At 39.4% G+C, this 18,682-nt stretch overlaps 1 protein-coding gene and 1 non-coding gene across 2 annotated transcripts in view; both read left to right on the forward strand.

The window, feature by feature from the left end:
• PRKCE (protein kinase C, epsilon) overlaps positions 1-5,652 on the forward strand; it is a 284,427-nt gene extending 278,775 nt beyond the window's left edge. Inside the window, exon 15 of the mRNA XM_009865685.1 lies at positions 5,223-5,652. Coding sequence (XP_009863987.1) covers positions 5,223-5,369 — 147 coding nt within the window. The 3' untranslated portion in view covers positions 5,370-5,652. The remainder of the gene's footprint in view (positions 1-5,222) is intronic.
• An 11,941-nt stretch (positions 5,653-17,593) lies between these two features.
• On the forward strand, positions 17,594-17,667 carry TRNAV-AAC. Its single transcript has one exon. It is a non-coding gene; the product is annotated as a tRNA-Val (tRNA).
• Positions 17,668-18,682: the final 1,015 nt, after the last annotated feature.

The raw sequence follows: 18,682 nt of genomic DNA on the forward strand, positions 1-18,682 counted from the left end.
TGTAGCTGCAGCAGCCTCCTGCCCAGATTTAATGTACCTGTCACTTGTTCGATGTGCTGCTGATACAGCTGGGTGCTGCAATGGAAGAGTTCTCTGGTGAACCTTCCCAAATAAATGACAAACGCTAGGATTTCAGTGTGAACTTCAAAATATCGTGAAGAGGCATCAAGCACTGCTGACAGAAAATTGCAGCGGAGTGAAGTTGAAGATGTTTCATTCAGTGACAGAGATAGGCTAATCTCCATCTGCATTTTTGGCAGTGTCTCGGGCTATGAAAATCATGGATAACCTTTGTATTTATTTTGTGTCAGAAGGTCCACTTACTGAAAAGTCATAGCACAGTCTTTTTCTCCTCCAGCAATATGGTTATAATGATCATTTCTGGCCTCACTTGCAGTGGCTGTCACTCGTCATTCTCCTAAACTAAACCGAAATCTGTTAATTGATTTAAAGAGGATTCTTATATTTAAACAGCATATTGTGAAATATATAGGAAAATCAGACTAAAATGCAAAACCAAGGCTTTTGTGGCACTGTTATTTTCTAGCCACCAGCTCCATCTTTCTTTCACCTTTTCTGAGTAGGCTTTGAACTTGCTGGACAATTCCAGCCCAATTTAGTGGAGCCATTGAGCTTGCAAATGACTTGAAAGAGTCATGGAATCATAGAAACAATCAGGTTGGAAAAGACCCTTGAGATCATCAAGTCAAAAGAGTTGTAGTGATTTTCAGCAAATTAAATGAAAATAAGTAGCAGAGTAGAGGGAGGTATCTCTTAATGCCTCCAAGCTGGAGAATTCATTTAATCCTTATTAGGCAGAAGAGAGTCCATTCTGAGACTTCTGGCCTCATGACACAGCTGATGAGGTGCCCAAGCTTTGCGGAGTTCCCTGGTGTGGAACACCCTCTGTCAAGTGATTTCTGTGGCATTTAAATACCAAAGGCTCCTGTCATTCACATTTGTTTCATGTGATTAATGGAAGGAATGGCAAGTTCTAACTTTCTTAATGTATTTTCAGTGATAAGAACATCAACTTAGATTTCTTTTTTCACTGACACAATTTATATAGTGACATTTGCTAATCATTAACAGACAGGGTTGGTAATCCTTGACACTGGAAAGCTTCTTAAACATGGCTTGAAGGATTTTTTAAGCTCAAGCCTGAATGCAGGTAGAAAATTATTTTTCTGTGGAAACAGTAATGAAAATAAAACCAGTTCTAAAAACTACTGTCTAGTGTGTGCTTATTAATAGCACACGAAGTTCCTTTTAATCTTCTAGTAATTATGTGATGAGATTTAAGAAAAAAAGCATTTTTGACTCATAAAACAATATCTCATTCTCTAAAGTTGTACAGGCCATCTAAGGAAAGTTCATTAAATGATGCTTTGTGAAGAGACAGTCTTTAAAAATTTCCAGTATCTTTAGCTCTTCGAACAGAAGCAGTAATCTTTGAATAGAATAAAACATGACTTTGACTTTAAAATTGACATAGTAGGTCATGTTAATATTTATTAATTCAGGGAGTTCTATTTCTGTAGCATAAGTGTTACACCTAATCAGATCGTATCACCCACATGAAGCAAGTCCACCATGTCTTACAGGATAAGCAGGTCATGCTAGGTCAATGCTCAGATGAGAGACCTGTGAAGCATTCACAGTGCTGGAAAAACAAAAAAAGATCACCTGTCCAGCAAGTTTCCTGCACAAGAGGTAGCGAGTCACTATTTCTTCCCTCTCTTAGAGATAGCATGCTGGTGGAGGAGCCACCTTTTAGATGAGTTTCTGAACTGGAGTCACGTCAGTTCTAGCCCTTACAAGAGCCATGGAATTGCTGCTGCTTTTTGTCAGACAGAGATGGAGTGCTCACATCCTGCCTGCGGCAGAGCAGTTTCAGTGCAGTGTGGAATTTGGCACCTGTTGGTGGAAGCTCTTGGGTAGCTACTGTGCCCCTCCTCTCCTGTAGCATTGACACGTGCTGAACACAAGGTGTTTGTATAATCTAGAGAGGGAAAAAAGTAGTCTCTGAAACCTAATTGAATTTCTGTGTGTTTGAGTGGACAGCTGTGGTTTCAGGTGTTCTTTTTTTCCTAATAACCCTAATTTCTTCAGTCATCTGGAATTGAAAAGTCATACCTGGCAAAAGGTTTGAAAAGTTAAAAATTATGCACCCCAGAGTCTCAGATGCTGCTGGCTGAATAAACAGAACCTCTTCCCCCCCATTTAATTACTGCATTTTTAGTTATGTATTTGCCAGCCAATGAATTTTTTTTCCTTTTTTCTTAATTATTTTATTACTGTTCAGAGTTGGATAATAGCTGCACTCTGTTTCCTTCATTTACTCTCCTTAAAGAATTGCCTAGATTGGAAAAGACCTTTAAGATCTTTGACTCCTAGCTCCAGTAACCTAGCACTGACAAGTCCTCAACTAAACTATATCCCTTACCTTGCAGATCTTTTCTTTTCTCAGCTTCTCTGCTAGGAGACAACCACAGCCCTTCATACCTTCATCCTGAGCCCTCACGCTGCAACTATATATTGTTTCGTGTTGTTGGCCTATAGAGTATTCACAGTGCAAGTATATTAAAATTACAATGGTAGGAGAAATGTGACCAGACCTGTTTTGTTTTAGCAGATGGGGCCTTGCAAAACAGTCATACCTTCAAGAAAAAAACCTAAGCCTAAGGTGCTAAGGAGGATTTCTCAAATTAATCTTTCTGTTGAAAAGAAGCACTTGTTATGAACTCTACCTTTTGTTTTATATGGCTTAATCTGCTCACTTTTGTTCCCTGTGATTTACTAAATCTCGCTTCTTTCATTGGTTAATTAGAGGGTTGCTATTGAATTATCCTTGCATTCTTAGATTGCTCCATACTTCTTTTAGTAAAACGGGTGATTTAAATCTATGCCACGTAAAAGACATTGGCTTGTTTATAAATCTGAGACAGTAAAAACTTCTATTTCTTTCTTTAGTCTTGAAGGCATATTTTAAGGCATGCTAGGCCTTTCAGTCTAAGCAAATACCTTTGGTGTTTTTTTCAGAAGTGTTTAGGATTCAGAGTTCTACTGGAAGTACAATTCTTTTTATTCAATAGGATTTAGGTACACCAATATTGGTACAATTTTTCAGATGTACTCATCTACAAACCTAACACCTTCACAAATTTTACTGATTATTTTCTGGAAAAAGTAACTATTAAGAATTAGTTGCCCCCGATGGACTTTGAGGAATTTGTCATCTTATTCTTTTAGCTTCAGCAGGGACATAACTCTTTTCACAAATACGTTCAATATGAAAACCTGAAAAAAATGTGTATTGTATTTGTTCTCAGCTAGTCCGGAGCTAATTTGCTCTGGATAGCTAGTGGTTAAACTGTGAGCGTGGTCACGTTTCTCTTGCACATAACTACAGTTCTGGATTTGAATTCTACTTTCTGCAAATACTCACTTACCTTCTTTTGCTTTAGTAACTGTTCCTGCAGCAAAATCATTGTATGAGTGTGTGAAGATACTATGGTAGGGCAATGGGGAACCAAAAGTATGTAGATGTAGTTACAATGTAATGCATTTTAAAAATTATATGGTATTTCATTCTCTGTTTTGCAGTACTTGCCCAAATGATGGAAAAAACACAAAGCCCAAATCCATCTCCCTCATGCTTTATGCAGTTCAGAGTATACAGGTCACATTATGTTCAGTCTTCATATATGAAGTAAATATTACAAATGTAAACAATATAAACATATATATATATATGTTTGTTAAGGCCATATTCCTTTCCTTTGAATGGAATTTTGTAAATAGAGGATGTGGATTTTGGATTGCCTTCACTTAGAAAGTACTTGGTTTACAAGTGACAGTCTCTTGTGTTTATATAGACCGTTTTCCCTATATCTATAAAGTTCTTACAAACAATGTAGGTGAAGGTTGTTGGGACCATTTTACAGTAGTGAAAAAGAAAACTATTTGATTTAGTGCCTCAGTAAAACTGATGAAGAAAGTAGACTTATATACATACTTTATAGGAAAATTTACCTACACTGAAAGAAGGCATATATCCCCTTTGGAATAATTTGTGTACTTTATGATGTATCACTTTATGAATTTATCATTTTTCTTTGCAAGCCAAATACCTATTCTGTTTCTGGTATTATCTGAATCTCAGTGCTGTGTGGGTTGGACACAAAGCCAGTTTTCAGTGTGTCAGTGTACCCGTAATTAAATATCACGCAGGGAACTATAAGATTTTATGAATCAAAGAGAGAAGAGACAGTGTAAAGGAAAATGCTTATTCCAGTTCCATGAACCTGTAAATGTCTGAAATACGCTGCTAACATGGAAAACATGAACAGTGCAGATCCCAAGGGAATGTCTTCCCCTGTAGCTTTATGGGGTTTTTGATGTGTAAGTGGTCACAGATAGTCACTGCCATGAGTGCCCTAAGGACAAGTCAGCCTCCCGAAGACTCTCTCTAGTTAGTTCGTCTTATCCCAGTGAGAACATGTACAGTTGCACCCTGTTGGTTCCACTTCACTGACAGAGCAGGATGCTTTAGACTTCAGTGTGCAAGTCCCAATGCCATTGAAATAAAGAAGAGTTCTGAGGTGGATTTCTCTGGAGGCAGAATTTCACACTTTGCTGTGGTGCTCTGAATGCCATTTGGCTGCATTAGGATATCTGAGATGCCAATGCTGAGGTCAAAGATATTGGACTGAGAGCTGTTTTGAGGTCAACATCTGATTTTAAAGCCGAGTGTAGCCAGATATAAAGAAGCCATTAACTTAGAGCTGAAAGAGTAAGCTATATTGCAGGGAAATCAATTAAATCAGTTTACTCTGTGCCTCTGAAATGAGATATCGTTATGTTCAAATCTGAGAGGAAACAGCCATACCACCTACTATGCCAAAGCCTTTTTTAAACTAGTCCTAATCTCAGCTTCCTGCTTTATCATCATACTGCTATTCCTTCACCTGTCAGAGACCCCTGAGTCTCTGGGAACTCATTTATAGTACTGCTTCTGTGGCCTCTCCTGAACTCATTTGTAATACTTGCTCCTGTAGCTTCTCTCATATGTCTGTTATTCTTTGTGTGAAGTAGCTTCTCTTTTATTTCAATCATTCCAGAAAATTCAGCTTTTTGGGGAGGGATGGAGAGGAGGGGAGAGCACCTTTTATTTTACTGTGCCATTTTACCATTCACCTTGTTCATATTTTTCTTCTCAGAAAACCAAAAGGGATGTAAATAACTTTGATCAAGACTTTACACGAGAAGAACCAGTATTAACGCTAGTGGATGAGACAATTATAAAACAAATCAATCAAGAAGAGTTTAAAGGGTTCTCTTATTTTGGAGAAGAGCTACTGCCATAGACAACCTTAGGCTGCCAAATGAATGATGCTGCAAGAAGTGATTCTGAAGAGATCGTCAAATTACTGAGACTCAGTAAATCAAGAACTACTTCTCTTACCCTGAGCCCATGTCCCCAATTAAGATATATATTTATTGTTTTTTTCCTTTAACCTTCTTTCCTGAAAGCACTCTTAATTTCTGTCTCACAAAGTGATGCAAAATAATTGTGTATCAGAAATTGTAGATGTAACACACTGCCATATATTTGCAACTTTTCTTTTATTCCTGAGATCTCCCCAGAGGGCAAAATTGCATCTTTTCTGTGGCAAATGAAACCCTGCTGTTAAAAATGAGTTTAGCAGATCACGTTCTGTAATTATCTTAGGTGTTTAAGCTAAGAAGGTGAGAGCTGTTTCTTCTGCACTGATGGTTATGGTGTGATCTGTACTCAGACATGGAGCAAGTAAGTAATAAGAAATTACTCAAAGAAGTCTGCCTTCGTGAACGTGTAATCCTCAGTTACAAATTTATTGTGGTGAGGTAAAAACTTAAGGTAAAGCTGTCCAGAAAAAGAAGCACATCAGTTAGGCTTTGATGAAGCTCCTTGTACAATTTACGCAAAAAACTTAAGAAAAAGAGTCACAAAGATAACTGAAATTTTATTTAAAGCAAGACATAGATAGTATATGGATAGTTATTAAAGGGCTAAAGAATATAAAGCCTATAGTACTTTAACACAGAGATATATAGGCAGTTCACAATTTTTCAGGCAATTGAGTGTACTATCCATGTTACCAAATTTAATACCCATTTAAATGAACCATTGATGTGATGGCAAGCTTACAGATGTTTACAGTTAATTTTACTTTAAAAAAATTAATTCTAAACATTATAAATTTGCCTTTTCCATTGTGGCTAAGTTGATAAACTTCTTATTTATATTTATTTTCTCAGCAGTGTGTTACTTTTGCACACTTTTACAAAACCATAATACTACTGCGTTTGTTGTTTTTTATGTTTAAAATCTAGAGAGAAATCTGCTTTTAGAAGACACAAAATAAGGCTACCCGTGCATTATGTGGAAGTGTGTTGAAAAACTGAAGATCAAACATTCACAAACTGACATTATTGAAAGTTGTAAATTGAATTCTTTTGTGTATGAATTGAAATGGTAACTCATGTGGACAATATTACTGATGTGAAGTTACCTCCTGTAGATACGCTAACAGTGTTATGTACTTATATTTCCAGGAGTACCCTGTGGTTTGTTTTTTTCGTTTGGGGTTTTGGGGGTTTTTTTGTGTACATGTATCGCTGAAGTCATTTTATTATATATTTTACTGGACTGAGTGAGCGGTCATTGGAATCCATTTTAATTGTTGCACATGGATTTCCAGCTGCACAAAAATATATATACTTGTGATTGGCAAAGTGGCACTAAAGAAGCTTTTTTGCCTTTTGTACAGGTGAGATTTTGTATATAGTGTTTGCTGCAAGGCCTGTGGAATTCATTGAATATAGAGATATCAACTGCTGCATGTTCAGGCATACTATTAAAATGTTAGTCTATGAAAGAATAATTATAATAATGTCCATGTGCAATACTCTTGTATGTGTATTGGTTCAAGTTACTGTCAGAGAGATGAGGTTTTAGTTACAAAAGATGTAGACATATATTAAGCTATACTAAATCTCTTGTATAGTTCTCTTCAACTCTATTATGACATGATAGAGCTCGGAAAGAGAATAGAATGTTACAAATCGTGGTGGACAAAGTGTGAATCATTGGCTTTAAGAGATAATCTCGGTCTCAAGCAGATGAGTTAGTTTGTGTCAGTTTTGCGTCTGGCTGCTCATAGCCTGTTACTGATGACAACATTCAGTTCCATTTTTTTTGTTTTTAAAACTCAGGTGTAATTATTATATATATTCTTATGATGATTTCAAAATATTAAATATTATGATATATCAATTAATGTGTTGTCTGGCCTACAGGTGTAATAATGGATCAAGCCTTTAGTTTAATTTAATTTATCTTCAGTAATCTTTTGTACTGGGAAAAGACTAGCTTCTGGAGCTGAGTGCCAGCACAGAAACATCTTAATGATTGCATCATCTCAGTGTTTAAATTTCTTTCTCTTTTAGAAATATATTGTAGAACTGCCCATCAATTTGTGTCTCGCCACTGGCTCTGTTTATTTCTCATCACGGTTAGCTTTTGACATCCAGGCAAGAACTGATCACAATGCTAAAGCGTTCTTTTCCATAGGTGAGTAGACTGGCTAGGAAGAGAAGTTATCCGATAGCGCACTACTGTTTGGACAACAAGAGGCCTTTACACAAAACTCAGAGCATTTATTTTGAAGGAATAAAAGCACCCCATAAAGCTTTTGTAAGCAAGCTATGTAGTCTGTATTCCCGTTCCTGACGTGAAGATAATTAGCCAACGTTTGTATTTCAAGAGGCCTCGGCACCTGCATTATTTGGTAGGATGCTAAGAGAAAAGTGAAGGAGAGAAAAACTTTGGCGTGGGCAGATATTTCTTCAATATAAATAGTTAAATCCTCTGCATTGGGTTTACATCAGAAGGTTTGTCTGTTACCTTGAACATTTTTAAAAGATAATTCTTAAAAATGGACATTCTGTTACATTTCTGCCTGTTCTGTAAAATCTTTCCCATTCCTTCTTTGTAAAATGAGTGCAAAATGCCAAAAATATTATTAATAATAATAATTATGAAGAATCCATTGTTTCTTGTTTTTCCTCCCAAATAGACTGTATTAAAAAACAGAAACACGTTTTCCTCCGTAGGGTGAAAAATAACTCTCTCCCAAAAACAGCTTACAAATTACCTCTTTTTAAATTATGTGCAGAATAGTTCTGGCTAAATATAAAATGTATTCAGTTGGGGGGGTAGGGGTTTTTTTTTATTGTGAGGATTTATTTGTACAGAATTTTTTTCTTATGGATGTAATTTGAATCTCTTGCCATTCATTAGTGTTATTTCATCGTAAACATTATTACTGTGCCAAATGTACTGTATTCAAAAGGATGTGAATGTGTATTGTTTCGGAACCTAATAAATACAATGATGTTAAATCTTACTTTTTTCCCCAAAGTTTTCCTGAGTGTTTCATAATGAGGAAGAAAGAAAGATGAAGGATGAATATTTTTCCAGTTACATGTTGTACAAAATACCATGAGCTTGTCTTTTAGGAGTGGACATTTTGCAAAGGAAGGATTTGCTAACAAGACCCTCATCTGTGAAGCACTAAACACTCCAAGAGAAACACAGGTAACAGTGTTTGAACGCTATTTATCTTGATCGATATAACATTTACCTTAAAAACACCAAGCAGGTGAGTTTACAGACTTTTTCTCCTTACCGGCTAAGCACATAAACAAACTGATTGAAATCAGAGTAAGTATCCCATACTGAATTGAAGCACTGAATAGGTTAACACATCCTAACTCCAAGAAGCTACAGAAATTCAATGTTATTCTTCATCTATATTTACTGTTTGAGAAAAACAGTTTTTTATCCAAAAAATGTAAGTTGAACATGCATCATCCTAGGCACGAGGAGAAAATGAGAATGAGTTAGATCAGAGTAGATCACTTTTAGGAATGAGAAACGTTTCACCTGACGTAAATAAGTTATTCATATAATAAAAAAAAGGTGTGAGCAGCCATACTGGATCAAAACAAACGTCACTCAGGTCAAGTATCCCACTCTTGGCAGTGGTCAGTAGCTTAAGCAGTAACATGCATTGACTAGAAATCAAGAAGTCAACTTTGTCGCTACCAGTGGTAAAATCTGAGAACAAGTAAACATGAGATGGTATTCTGCCTGCAGCAGTTTGACTCTGTGATGTTATGAAGCAGATGGTCCTATCTTTATTATATTCAATATATTTGAATTAAATGTCTTTTGATTAATCAGATTTTGAACGATGGCAACTTCTAGCATGCAAAATATTCTGTGGGAAGAGCTACATAGCTCAACTAACAATTATGTTAAAAATTATCCCCGTTTTTTTTTTCGTTCTGACCTAGTCATAATTCTATTTTATGCTGCCTGAGTCTTTCTTTGAAAGAGGATAGATAATAATTTGCTTTTTACCTTTTTCATGCCACTCAGAATTTTGTAGGTCACTGACACATCCTTCCTCAAGCTGTTCTTTTTCAGACTGCAAAGTCTTTCGCTGTCTGTAAAAGGCTTCATAAAGGTACATCCATATTTTTGGTCATCTATGTCAACTTTCTCTGAATCTTTTCTAGTTCAACTCTATCATTTTTGAAGATGAGGAGTAAAATTACATGTAATATTTGGTATGTGGATGCAACATGGATTATAACAATGACTACCGTGTTGTTTTGTTTTCTGATACATTTTTACATCTTCTTTTCTTAATCCAAGTTTGTTTGAAATTATTTAACAGGACTTCCAAGATTAGTGTCAGTTGTAAATCTAATATGCATGCTTTCTAGTAGATTCTCCAATCATAATGAAAATAGGTTAAATAGGAATTTAAGCTGTGCAAAATGCTGCCTCAGTGCAGGATTCCATTTCAGCACAAAACCTTCGATGGTTAGCATCTTCGTATGGTTTTCCTGCTGCTTTCATACTGCCTGTATATATCTATGGTTAGACTGCCTTTCCATAGCTTGCTTATTAGAACGTTGCGTGCAGCAAGTATTTTTCCAAAATCAAGATACAGGACATGCCCTACTCCCCTGCTATCAATACAAGCTCTTACTGTGTTCTTGAGTATCCCTTCTTTTGACACATTAGCTACAACGAAGGGGAGAAAGATAAATGTTTTCTTAGCCCATTGGGAAAATGTATATATGTGCCAACATAGTTTCCACTCCATCTTTCCTTTTACCTCATCATTGCCGTGGAAGCAGGAGATAAGAGCAGCAGCCCGAGGTGGAACACAAGCTGCCACTATAAATATTGTGAAATGATTATGCAAGACTGTTCAAAATTTGGAAAAGCATTAAAGAACTTTCACATTTGTACACAGAGGTTTAATCCTTGGAAAAAAATCAGTTAGGAAGAAAGTCAGTGACCTGGAGTCTATTGCTGATTTGGGCACTGGATTGAGAACTGAATTGAGCGTTGCGTACACTAGTCATCACCACCCAATACAACCAGTCTTACGTACTACAGGAGGCAGTACAAATATAATACTAAAGCTGCTAGTAGCAGCAAGTGTCATTGCCAGGCTGATGCTCATCTGTGCACGTACTCATTTCTCTAAATCTATTAAGACAGAATGTTACCCAAAGGTGCCGTGCATCCAGGAGCATTGCCACAAGAGGGAAAGTAAAGAACAGGGGACCTGCTTTTGGTGTGCGTGAGCTGTTAGGTTAGTTTGGTCACCTTCTGTAGCTGTACCCTTTTAGGAAAAGGCAAGGTATTCCTTGAATGACAATAAATACAACCTTGCTTAAATATGTCTGTCGGATGATGTCAAAGAGGGAGTATCAACACAAATATCAACATGAAGAAGTGTGTCTAAATGTCATAAGTGCAGTTATTTCTGCTTTCACGTGGGAAAAAAAAGAGTACAGTTGCCAGAGCAACCTCCTGTTTTCATTGACACGAGTGGCACGGAGCTTGAGATTTCGAAATTGTGCAAAGGGAGAGATACTGTTACGGCCATCTTGTAAATCAGTAAACTGAAACTAGGTACTACAATGACTTGTTTCTTGTTGTGTTAGCATGGGGTCAGCAGAAGTGCTAGGAGAAGAGCGTGGCTGAAGTTGGTCAGTGCTCTCACTGTATTGGCATTTCTGAGCACAAGGTGTTAACAAACCACGCTTCACTAAATACCTGCCAGTGGTATTTCCCATGAAAGGGCATCGTGGCTGCTTGGAGTGCCCTTCATGCCTCTTTTCAGTTGCAAAGTCAAAAGACAGTCAAAAGTTGTGTGCAGTCCAATACAGTAGTTGATGCGTGAGAGGTGGGGTTTTTGGTTTTACAATGGGATAAGATTTTTAGTGAAACATGGCCACACCCAGGCAAAGTTTGAGAACCTCTATGTTCTAGGAAGGCTGTTTACTCATCATCTTTGGTACATCAAAAAAGAACATTTTCTGTTGATTTTTGGTTAATGAGCAGTGAGAAGTAGGCAAAGATACCAGGCACATGGAGGCACATTTTTCTAAATAATGATGTGGTTGATTAAGGTGAGCAGATTGAGGGTCAAAGAGATTATGCAAATCTCACTTAAGTAAATGTTTATGTTAGGGTGGGGATCACTGTCCTGTTTAGAAGCAAACTTAAGACCTTTAAACTTTACTTGTTGGAATAAAATGTGGAGATATTTTTTCTTGGATTAGATGATACGCTAACCGCTTACATGCTCGTGCATTGCAAGTGCACCCTTATTATCCTTCCATACTAGACAGGAGCTGAACTTCTTAGATCCTGAATTCTGCAGTCTGAAGCCTGATACAGTTTATGATGCCACTCTGCTCAAGTGCAGGATTGTGTGAAATCCCTCAAACACCACCTTCTAGCTGCTGAATTGAGGCTTTGAGTAACCCCAAGATCAGTCCTCATGGAGTGCAGGAATGTTGATGGAAAACTGGTGTTCTAGAACAGACTTTTTTCCACACTTTTTCAGTCCCAAATAGAGGGGCAACTTTTTAAGCAGCTGTCCCCATGAAACTCTGTGTTTGGGCACTCCCATTTAAAGCATCTCTGGCCATAGAGACAGTCTGCTAAAGTCATCAGGGTGTTCAGTTTACCAGATATGGGCTGTAAAGTTCTGATCCATAGTCCACGTTACAGCGAGTTCCTTGTATTGTTACTTGCATTGTCATCCTGCACTATTACATAGATTACTGTGACCCTACATCCCATTGCGTATCTCCAATGCTGGCTTGGTCAGGCAGCAGCTGGACACACAGTGGCTTCAATGGAAGCAGAAATACAAAACTGTGCAGAACACCATTATACCGGAAAGTTGAAGTGCTACAAAAGCAGCATTAAACAATCAGTCTTTAATACTGCTGTAGAAATCTTCCTCCAGGAATAGTCCACTTGCATCCAATATCCTCTCAGTACATCCCTGCTGAAAGCCTGTGTGCTCCCAGCCATTAGCCATCAGAGAGGCCCGTACCAAGGGGTGAGCTGTCAGGATGCTCATCTCAGTCACATTATGCTTTTTTCTCATTTGCTTTCTCAGGAATAAAAGTCACACACCACAGGAGCATTTTGCAGTGCATAATAATAATGCCGCCATTATTTGGTTGACATGCTGAGAGAGGATCTCTAGCTGCAAGACTTCAAATATGAGAACTTTGCTGATGTTTTTGTTCTTGTTAATGTTCCTGCCTGTGTTGGAAGAGGAGTCTGTGTGATGAAGAGGAGTGGAGAGTATTAATTTTCATTTACTGAGCTGTCTAGCAATTATTTGAAACACCCACACAGCTGAACAAGTTGATTTCAGAGCCGAGGAGCTTATCAACACCAATAAAAAAAGCAGTTGTCATATAGTTCAAACATGATGCATGGGCAAAAAACCTCCTGGTGTATCACTTATATGCAAATTGAAAGTATTTCTCTGACCCTGCTTGTAAACAGCAGATTCCAGGAATTCTGCTGGAAACCATACATTACTAAGGCAAAATTGCACTTAGCAATAAACATGCTTTCCTTAGTGAAAGAAATCTGGAAGTGGAAGAATGCAAGACCTTGAGATGCACTGCTGATTGTGGGGAAACCGCTGAGGCCACCTCCTGCCTAATGGCTGGGAAAACACCCACCCTTGCAGAGCTCCCGGTGGAAATATGTAAACCAGGCATGGTTGTCGGGCGTGAGCCCCTCGTTAACACGCTATCACGCTATCGCAGGCAGCAGCTGTGCAGTGCCAGGGGTGAGCGGACACGCGATTTACGCTTGCTCTGGCCTGAAACGGGAAGTCGTCAGAGGAATTCAAAGAACCGAGTGGAAGGAGAGGACAGTTATTGTCGTGGCAGCAGGAGAACAGAGGAGCAAGTAGGTGATAGAATGGAAAAGACAGAAAACACAGTAGCAGTCCAAAATGAAAAATCCCCTTGGTATGGGAGTGATCAAAGTGAAGAGTGAGAAGATTGCTGGAAGGTGATAGAGAGGGGAAATGTGAATTTTGGATAGAAACTAAGCGCAGGAGGGAACAAGAAGAATTCAAAGTGGATGTTTGTGACTCAAAGACGTTATGCCCGAGCCAGTTTTATAATAGCTTGCATGGGTACTGTTACCTCAGCAGTTCAAATATTTATTTGGTGCCTGAGGGAGGAGAGTTTACAATCAGCTGAGAACTCCATGCCGCTGCTGATTACCCTGCTAGGAGTAAAGTAGAATCTGGTTTAAAGCTAATCAGGGATGTTTATACATAATTTGGCCTGTACTGGAGGCACATCTAAATAAAAACCCAGAGGCTGTTGTGTCCATAGAAAATCCACCACAGGGTCTCTTCCATCAGGATTATCACTCGGTCACCATCTCCTTCCCACAAGTATGTTCCTAAGACTCTCACATTCAGGTCTTTCAAAGGAAGGCATCGTTTTTAAATCGAGTAGCATAATGTTTTTGAAACACTGCAGGAAATCCAGGCCTTAAAAATGTATTAAAAATGTAGGGTGTTAATGTGTTAAAAATGTAGGGTGGGTGTTGTGCTAGGGTTTTCCCTCAAAAAAGCGGAGGTGTGCTGTTGTATATGTCCTCAGACAAGGAAGATATACATGTTTCTTCATCAACAAAAGGTAGAGGGAGCATCAGGTGAAGAATTACAATGCCAGTCTATGACTATTACCCTCCACCATCATGATGCTGCACCAAAGGGGCACACTGGGTTTTTTCAGTGTTGTCCTTCTTGCTCATTTAGCAATGCCAGAAGAACTTTTCATACATCAAAGGTAATAAAACAAAGCAATGCAGCAAAACAAATATGAGATCTGTTTAATAACTCTGCTAAAGCAAATATTTCCCGTATTCAGGGTATATTTTATTTCATCCACATTCAGACTTCTACTCAATTTTTCAGAATAGAACATAGTATAATGTTACGGGTAGACCAAGATGACAAAAGGGGTGCTTTGCAAAATCTTTGTGAGTTGTTTTTTTTAGCCCAGAAGGTCTTCTTAGTTGTTGTGTGCTGCAATAATTGAGCCAGCCTGTCAGCCCATGGTGGCTGGAAGGGATGATCCTGTCCATCTCTCCCTGCTCTCAGCTCGACTTTGTGGGCACCGGGATTCAGGTACGTTAGGTGCCTTACTCCATTCCTCCTCTCTGCTTACCAGTTCCCTGCAATGCTCATATGGGAAATGGTCAGCACCCACTCTCTTATTTACAACCTGTAGAGGCTATTTAGCACACTCCACTGCACAAAGAGGGCGGTCTCCCTTCCTGGCCTCCTGGAGTTTCCTGTTCATGCTGCTGGCTTTGTGCTGTCTCTGGCAATTGCGTGACCTCTTTAGAGACAATCCAGCTTGCTAACTTGATAGGAAGCAACTCAACTGTTTTTCATGAGTCAGTTCTCTGCCATTTTAGAAAGCTGAATTGGTTCATAAAAGGGTCAGGTGCATGCCGGTCAACAGAAGTCAAGTGCTGTGGTTGTGGAGCTGTGAATGGCAAGGAGGCAGTAAGAGAAAAGACACTTGTTTGGAGTGATGTGGGTGTGCAGTTCACTGCAGGTCACCTTACCACTTCTTAACAGGCTCACAGGGCACCGTTGCAAAGGTGAGAAATAACTCTCTATATAATTCAATATATATAAAGGACAATCTTGTGCTGCAGGAAACCATGCTGGTGAATCAGTGGGGTGTTGCCCTGTCTTGGAGTCAGTGCTGGCATAACGAATAGAGGATGCAGTTGCTGAAAAAGCAGCTTTCAAAGGAGCTATAAAATTAAGTTCTTGAAAGGCGGATTTTTTTAAAAAGCACTAGCAAAAAGGACCACAGTTTTCAGGGGAAATTAAATAGGGAATTAAGAGAAAACACTCAAGTTAAAATGACCCACTCAATAAAAGTGGGGGAAGAATTTCCAGCGATTCCAGTCAAGAATGTGTTGTCCTCCAGGGCTGAATGGCAGCCACTCTTCCCACTCAGACATGAACAACATCTCCCAACTGCGTATGACCTCCTAGCACACTCCCTGTAGCCTTCATGCTTGGGCCAGAATCCTGAGTTACACTAGGGACTGAGTGATCAGAGGCACACATTGCTGCTGTACTTACCAGTCTCCTGAAGAGATCCTATGGGCGTGCAGAAATGGTACACGTCAGCACTCATTCTCCTACTTGTTGGACGTGGAAAGTAGTAAATTATGGAGCTGACAGAACTATAGTATTTTAGTAAAGAGGTCTTGCAGTTGGTTTTTTGGGTATTTTTTTTTTACAAACAGACATTCTTGGATATAACATTCTGTAATTTTCCAAGATGTAGTCCTCAGAGACTCCAGGCAGATGTCATAGATGATCACTTTGTACCTCTGCAGCAATATGCAAAGAACTGAGAATGCTTAGTATTTCACCAAAAGAGCTGGTGAACTAGCAGTCACCTTGCTGAAACTTATCTTTCTTTCTGTGATTTCCATGGACTGGGTTGGGGATTTACCAGCCCCTTCCAAGCTGTCAACTCACACCTCACTACCAGTACAATGATGGGAGGTTGGGTCCAGTTGTTTAAAGCAAGACAACTGAGAGCTGCTCTGTGATGTGCACAGGATCCCCAGGTCTCAGGAGGGAATAGAGTACTCAAATTCACTGGAGTGGAGGCAGGCAAGATGTGAAATTCAGCACTTCAAAGACACCTGCATAAATGCTAAGCTATTTGCAGCCCATTCTCTATAATGTGGAAATTGAAAAGTTACCTATTAGAAACATTCTTTCTGAGTGTTTTATGTGTGCCTTGCTTTGGTTTTAGTTGATTTCTGGCTATTTTCCCACTGATATTAATTTCTTTTCCCTTTAATCTAATTTTATCTCTTTCCTCCTCTTTCTGTTTTTTCTCTCTAGTCGATGTCAACAGCTGGAGATTAAGCTGTTGGGTGAGATTTCTTCCTATGTTGGACAGTTTTACCCATTGACCCAGTGCCTGCTGTGACTTTGGCTAAGATAATACAATTCATTCAGTGTCAGTCACAGCAGGAGCAGAGACGAAATTGTTTCATTACAGGAGCACAGAACAATGATGATACTACCAACTATATATAAACACGGAGCACTAGTTACCCAGCAGCCAACATTTAATGGAGGTGGAAGGCTGAATGAATTTCCTTGGCTACTGCCATCTGCCAAAATGCGTCCTGAAAGAATAGATGCCCGATGTTATGCTTTGAAAGTTCCAAAACTTGAACTATTGAGTTCATGTCCACCAGACTGTAAATCACAGCTCTTCTAGCCTGCAAAATGATACCAGCTGACTATAGGCTCAGAGTGAGCAAAAGGAGTTGCATCAGACTCCAGAAACAGCGCAGTAATTCATCTCTCTCATTTGGCAAAACGTTTTAATAGGTACAAACACTGACTGAAAGAAAAAGCTGGCATTCTGCCTTGTTCTGCTACCTCACACCCCTTTCTTCCCCAGGACCCCTTTTCCTTATCACTGCAAAAAGTAAGTATGTTAAAGGAAACAGATTTACCAAAATTACAATCCTGCATGTGAGCCAGCCAGTTTTCACAGTATTGCAGTCAATAGCATGTGCTCTTGGAACACACCACTTCGGATATCAAAGAGAGATTTGATCAGAAGGCTGATGGGTGTTCTGAGCAGCAGCATTTGTCCCTCGGTTTGCTTTGAAAGCTCCTTTCCATGTACAATAAAAGTAGCCATACACTTTTGTGCAACTGCTACCCAATACCCACAATGAGCGATTATAAGTGAAAGGAACTACTGATTCACTTAGTCATCTTCTGTCACAGATGCCCAATGACCAAACACTAATCGACTCTTTGAAATCTTTTTCTAAGTAGATCTATGCAAACGGGGAAAGAAATTACTCCAAATACTTGTGGTTTTGTAGGCAGCTGCTGTGACTACTGATCAGTCCTCTGCTGTTCATTGGAAAGGAGAGAAGTGTTTCGAGAATCACAGCGGAAAGAGCTGAATTGGCCTTGCAAACTTGCCCCTAAATTAAGAAATCCACATTGATACCGCTACTACCAATGAAAAACCACATTGTGGGGATTTTATTCTCTGATAGTACTGTATATTGTGTAAATAAAGAACAGACCATATTAAGTCAGGGGGGCTGGTTAGCTCAGTCAGTAGAGCATAGCGCTAACAACGCTAAGGTCGCGGGTTCGATTCCCGTTCGGTCCCCATGTGTTGCCTGGTCTAGTTGAGAGGTGGCGTCCCTGGTGGCAGGGAGGCTGGATTAAAATGATCTCTAAGGTCCCTTCCAGCTTAGGCCATTCTATGATTCTCAAGTCTCCTGCTAGGGTGATTCCTCAAACTTACGACCTTGAGACCAGAAAGACTCAAGTATAGTTGCCCTGGGTCCTACTACACTTGTTCTGTAAATACTCCAGAACCCTCGGAGAAGGAACTGAGCTTGTTAGAGGACGGGCTGTTCATCCACTTTTCCCCACAACTTCTGGAATAAGGTCAGCACTCTGCTACCTATCCTTTCCTCTTGAGACAGAGAGATGAGGAAAATACTAACCTCTTACACCAGATTGGGAGAGGATGAGAAGAGCCCTGGCAGTTGATCTCCTCTTGTTTTTAGATGATGTTGTCCTGATGGGGTGTGCATGCTACCCTCGCTGCCAGTTTGAATGGCTGCTAAGAGCCCAGCAGCTGCTTCCTCTGACCTCTGCATGGTTGAAGTGTCTTGTTTTTCGGCCTACCCTGCCTTACCCCCCTGGAGCATATGAACCATCCTCTCCTGCCTTGAGGCAGAGGGAGCCTGGGGCAGGGTGAGAACAAGTACGCACTTGCTTCACAGGTGCAGGTCACTGGAAGAGTTGGGCAGGGCCAATATGTGGAATATTGGTGATATTCCTGCACTGAGAAGGGTAAAGGAGTGGTGTGCTTGCTAGAGACCTGAGAGCTCAGTTGTTCAACTAAGTAAGGCCCTTAAAAATGTTATCTGGACTGCAGTACTTGGAGGCATCTAGCCAGGATTTAATCATGTGTCTTCTCCAGCGTGCTGCTGGTCATGTCTCTTTTTATGTTTTCCCCTTCCTGTGCTTTTCCCTAGCCAATTGAATTTTGAAAGCTATAAAAAGAAGGAATTTTTTTACAAGGATCGAGAAGTGCACAATTTTTCCTCTCATTGTAAGTTTTAATATTGCTGATACCCATCAAATTTACTTGCTACTTAACATGTCAGCCT

The sequence above is a fragment of the Apaloderma vittatum genome, unplaced genomic scaffold (assembly GCF_000703405.1).
Source record: "Apaloderma vittatum isolate BGI_N311 unplaced genomic scaffold, ASM70340v1 scaffold313, whole genome shotgun sequence".
NCBI lineage: Eukaryota > Metazoa > Chordata > Aves > Trogoniformes > Trogonidae > Apaloderma > Apaloderma vittatum.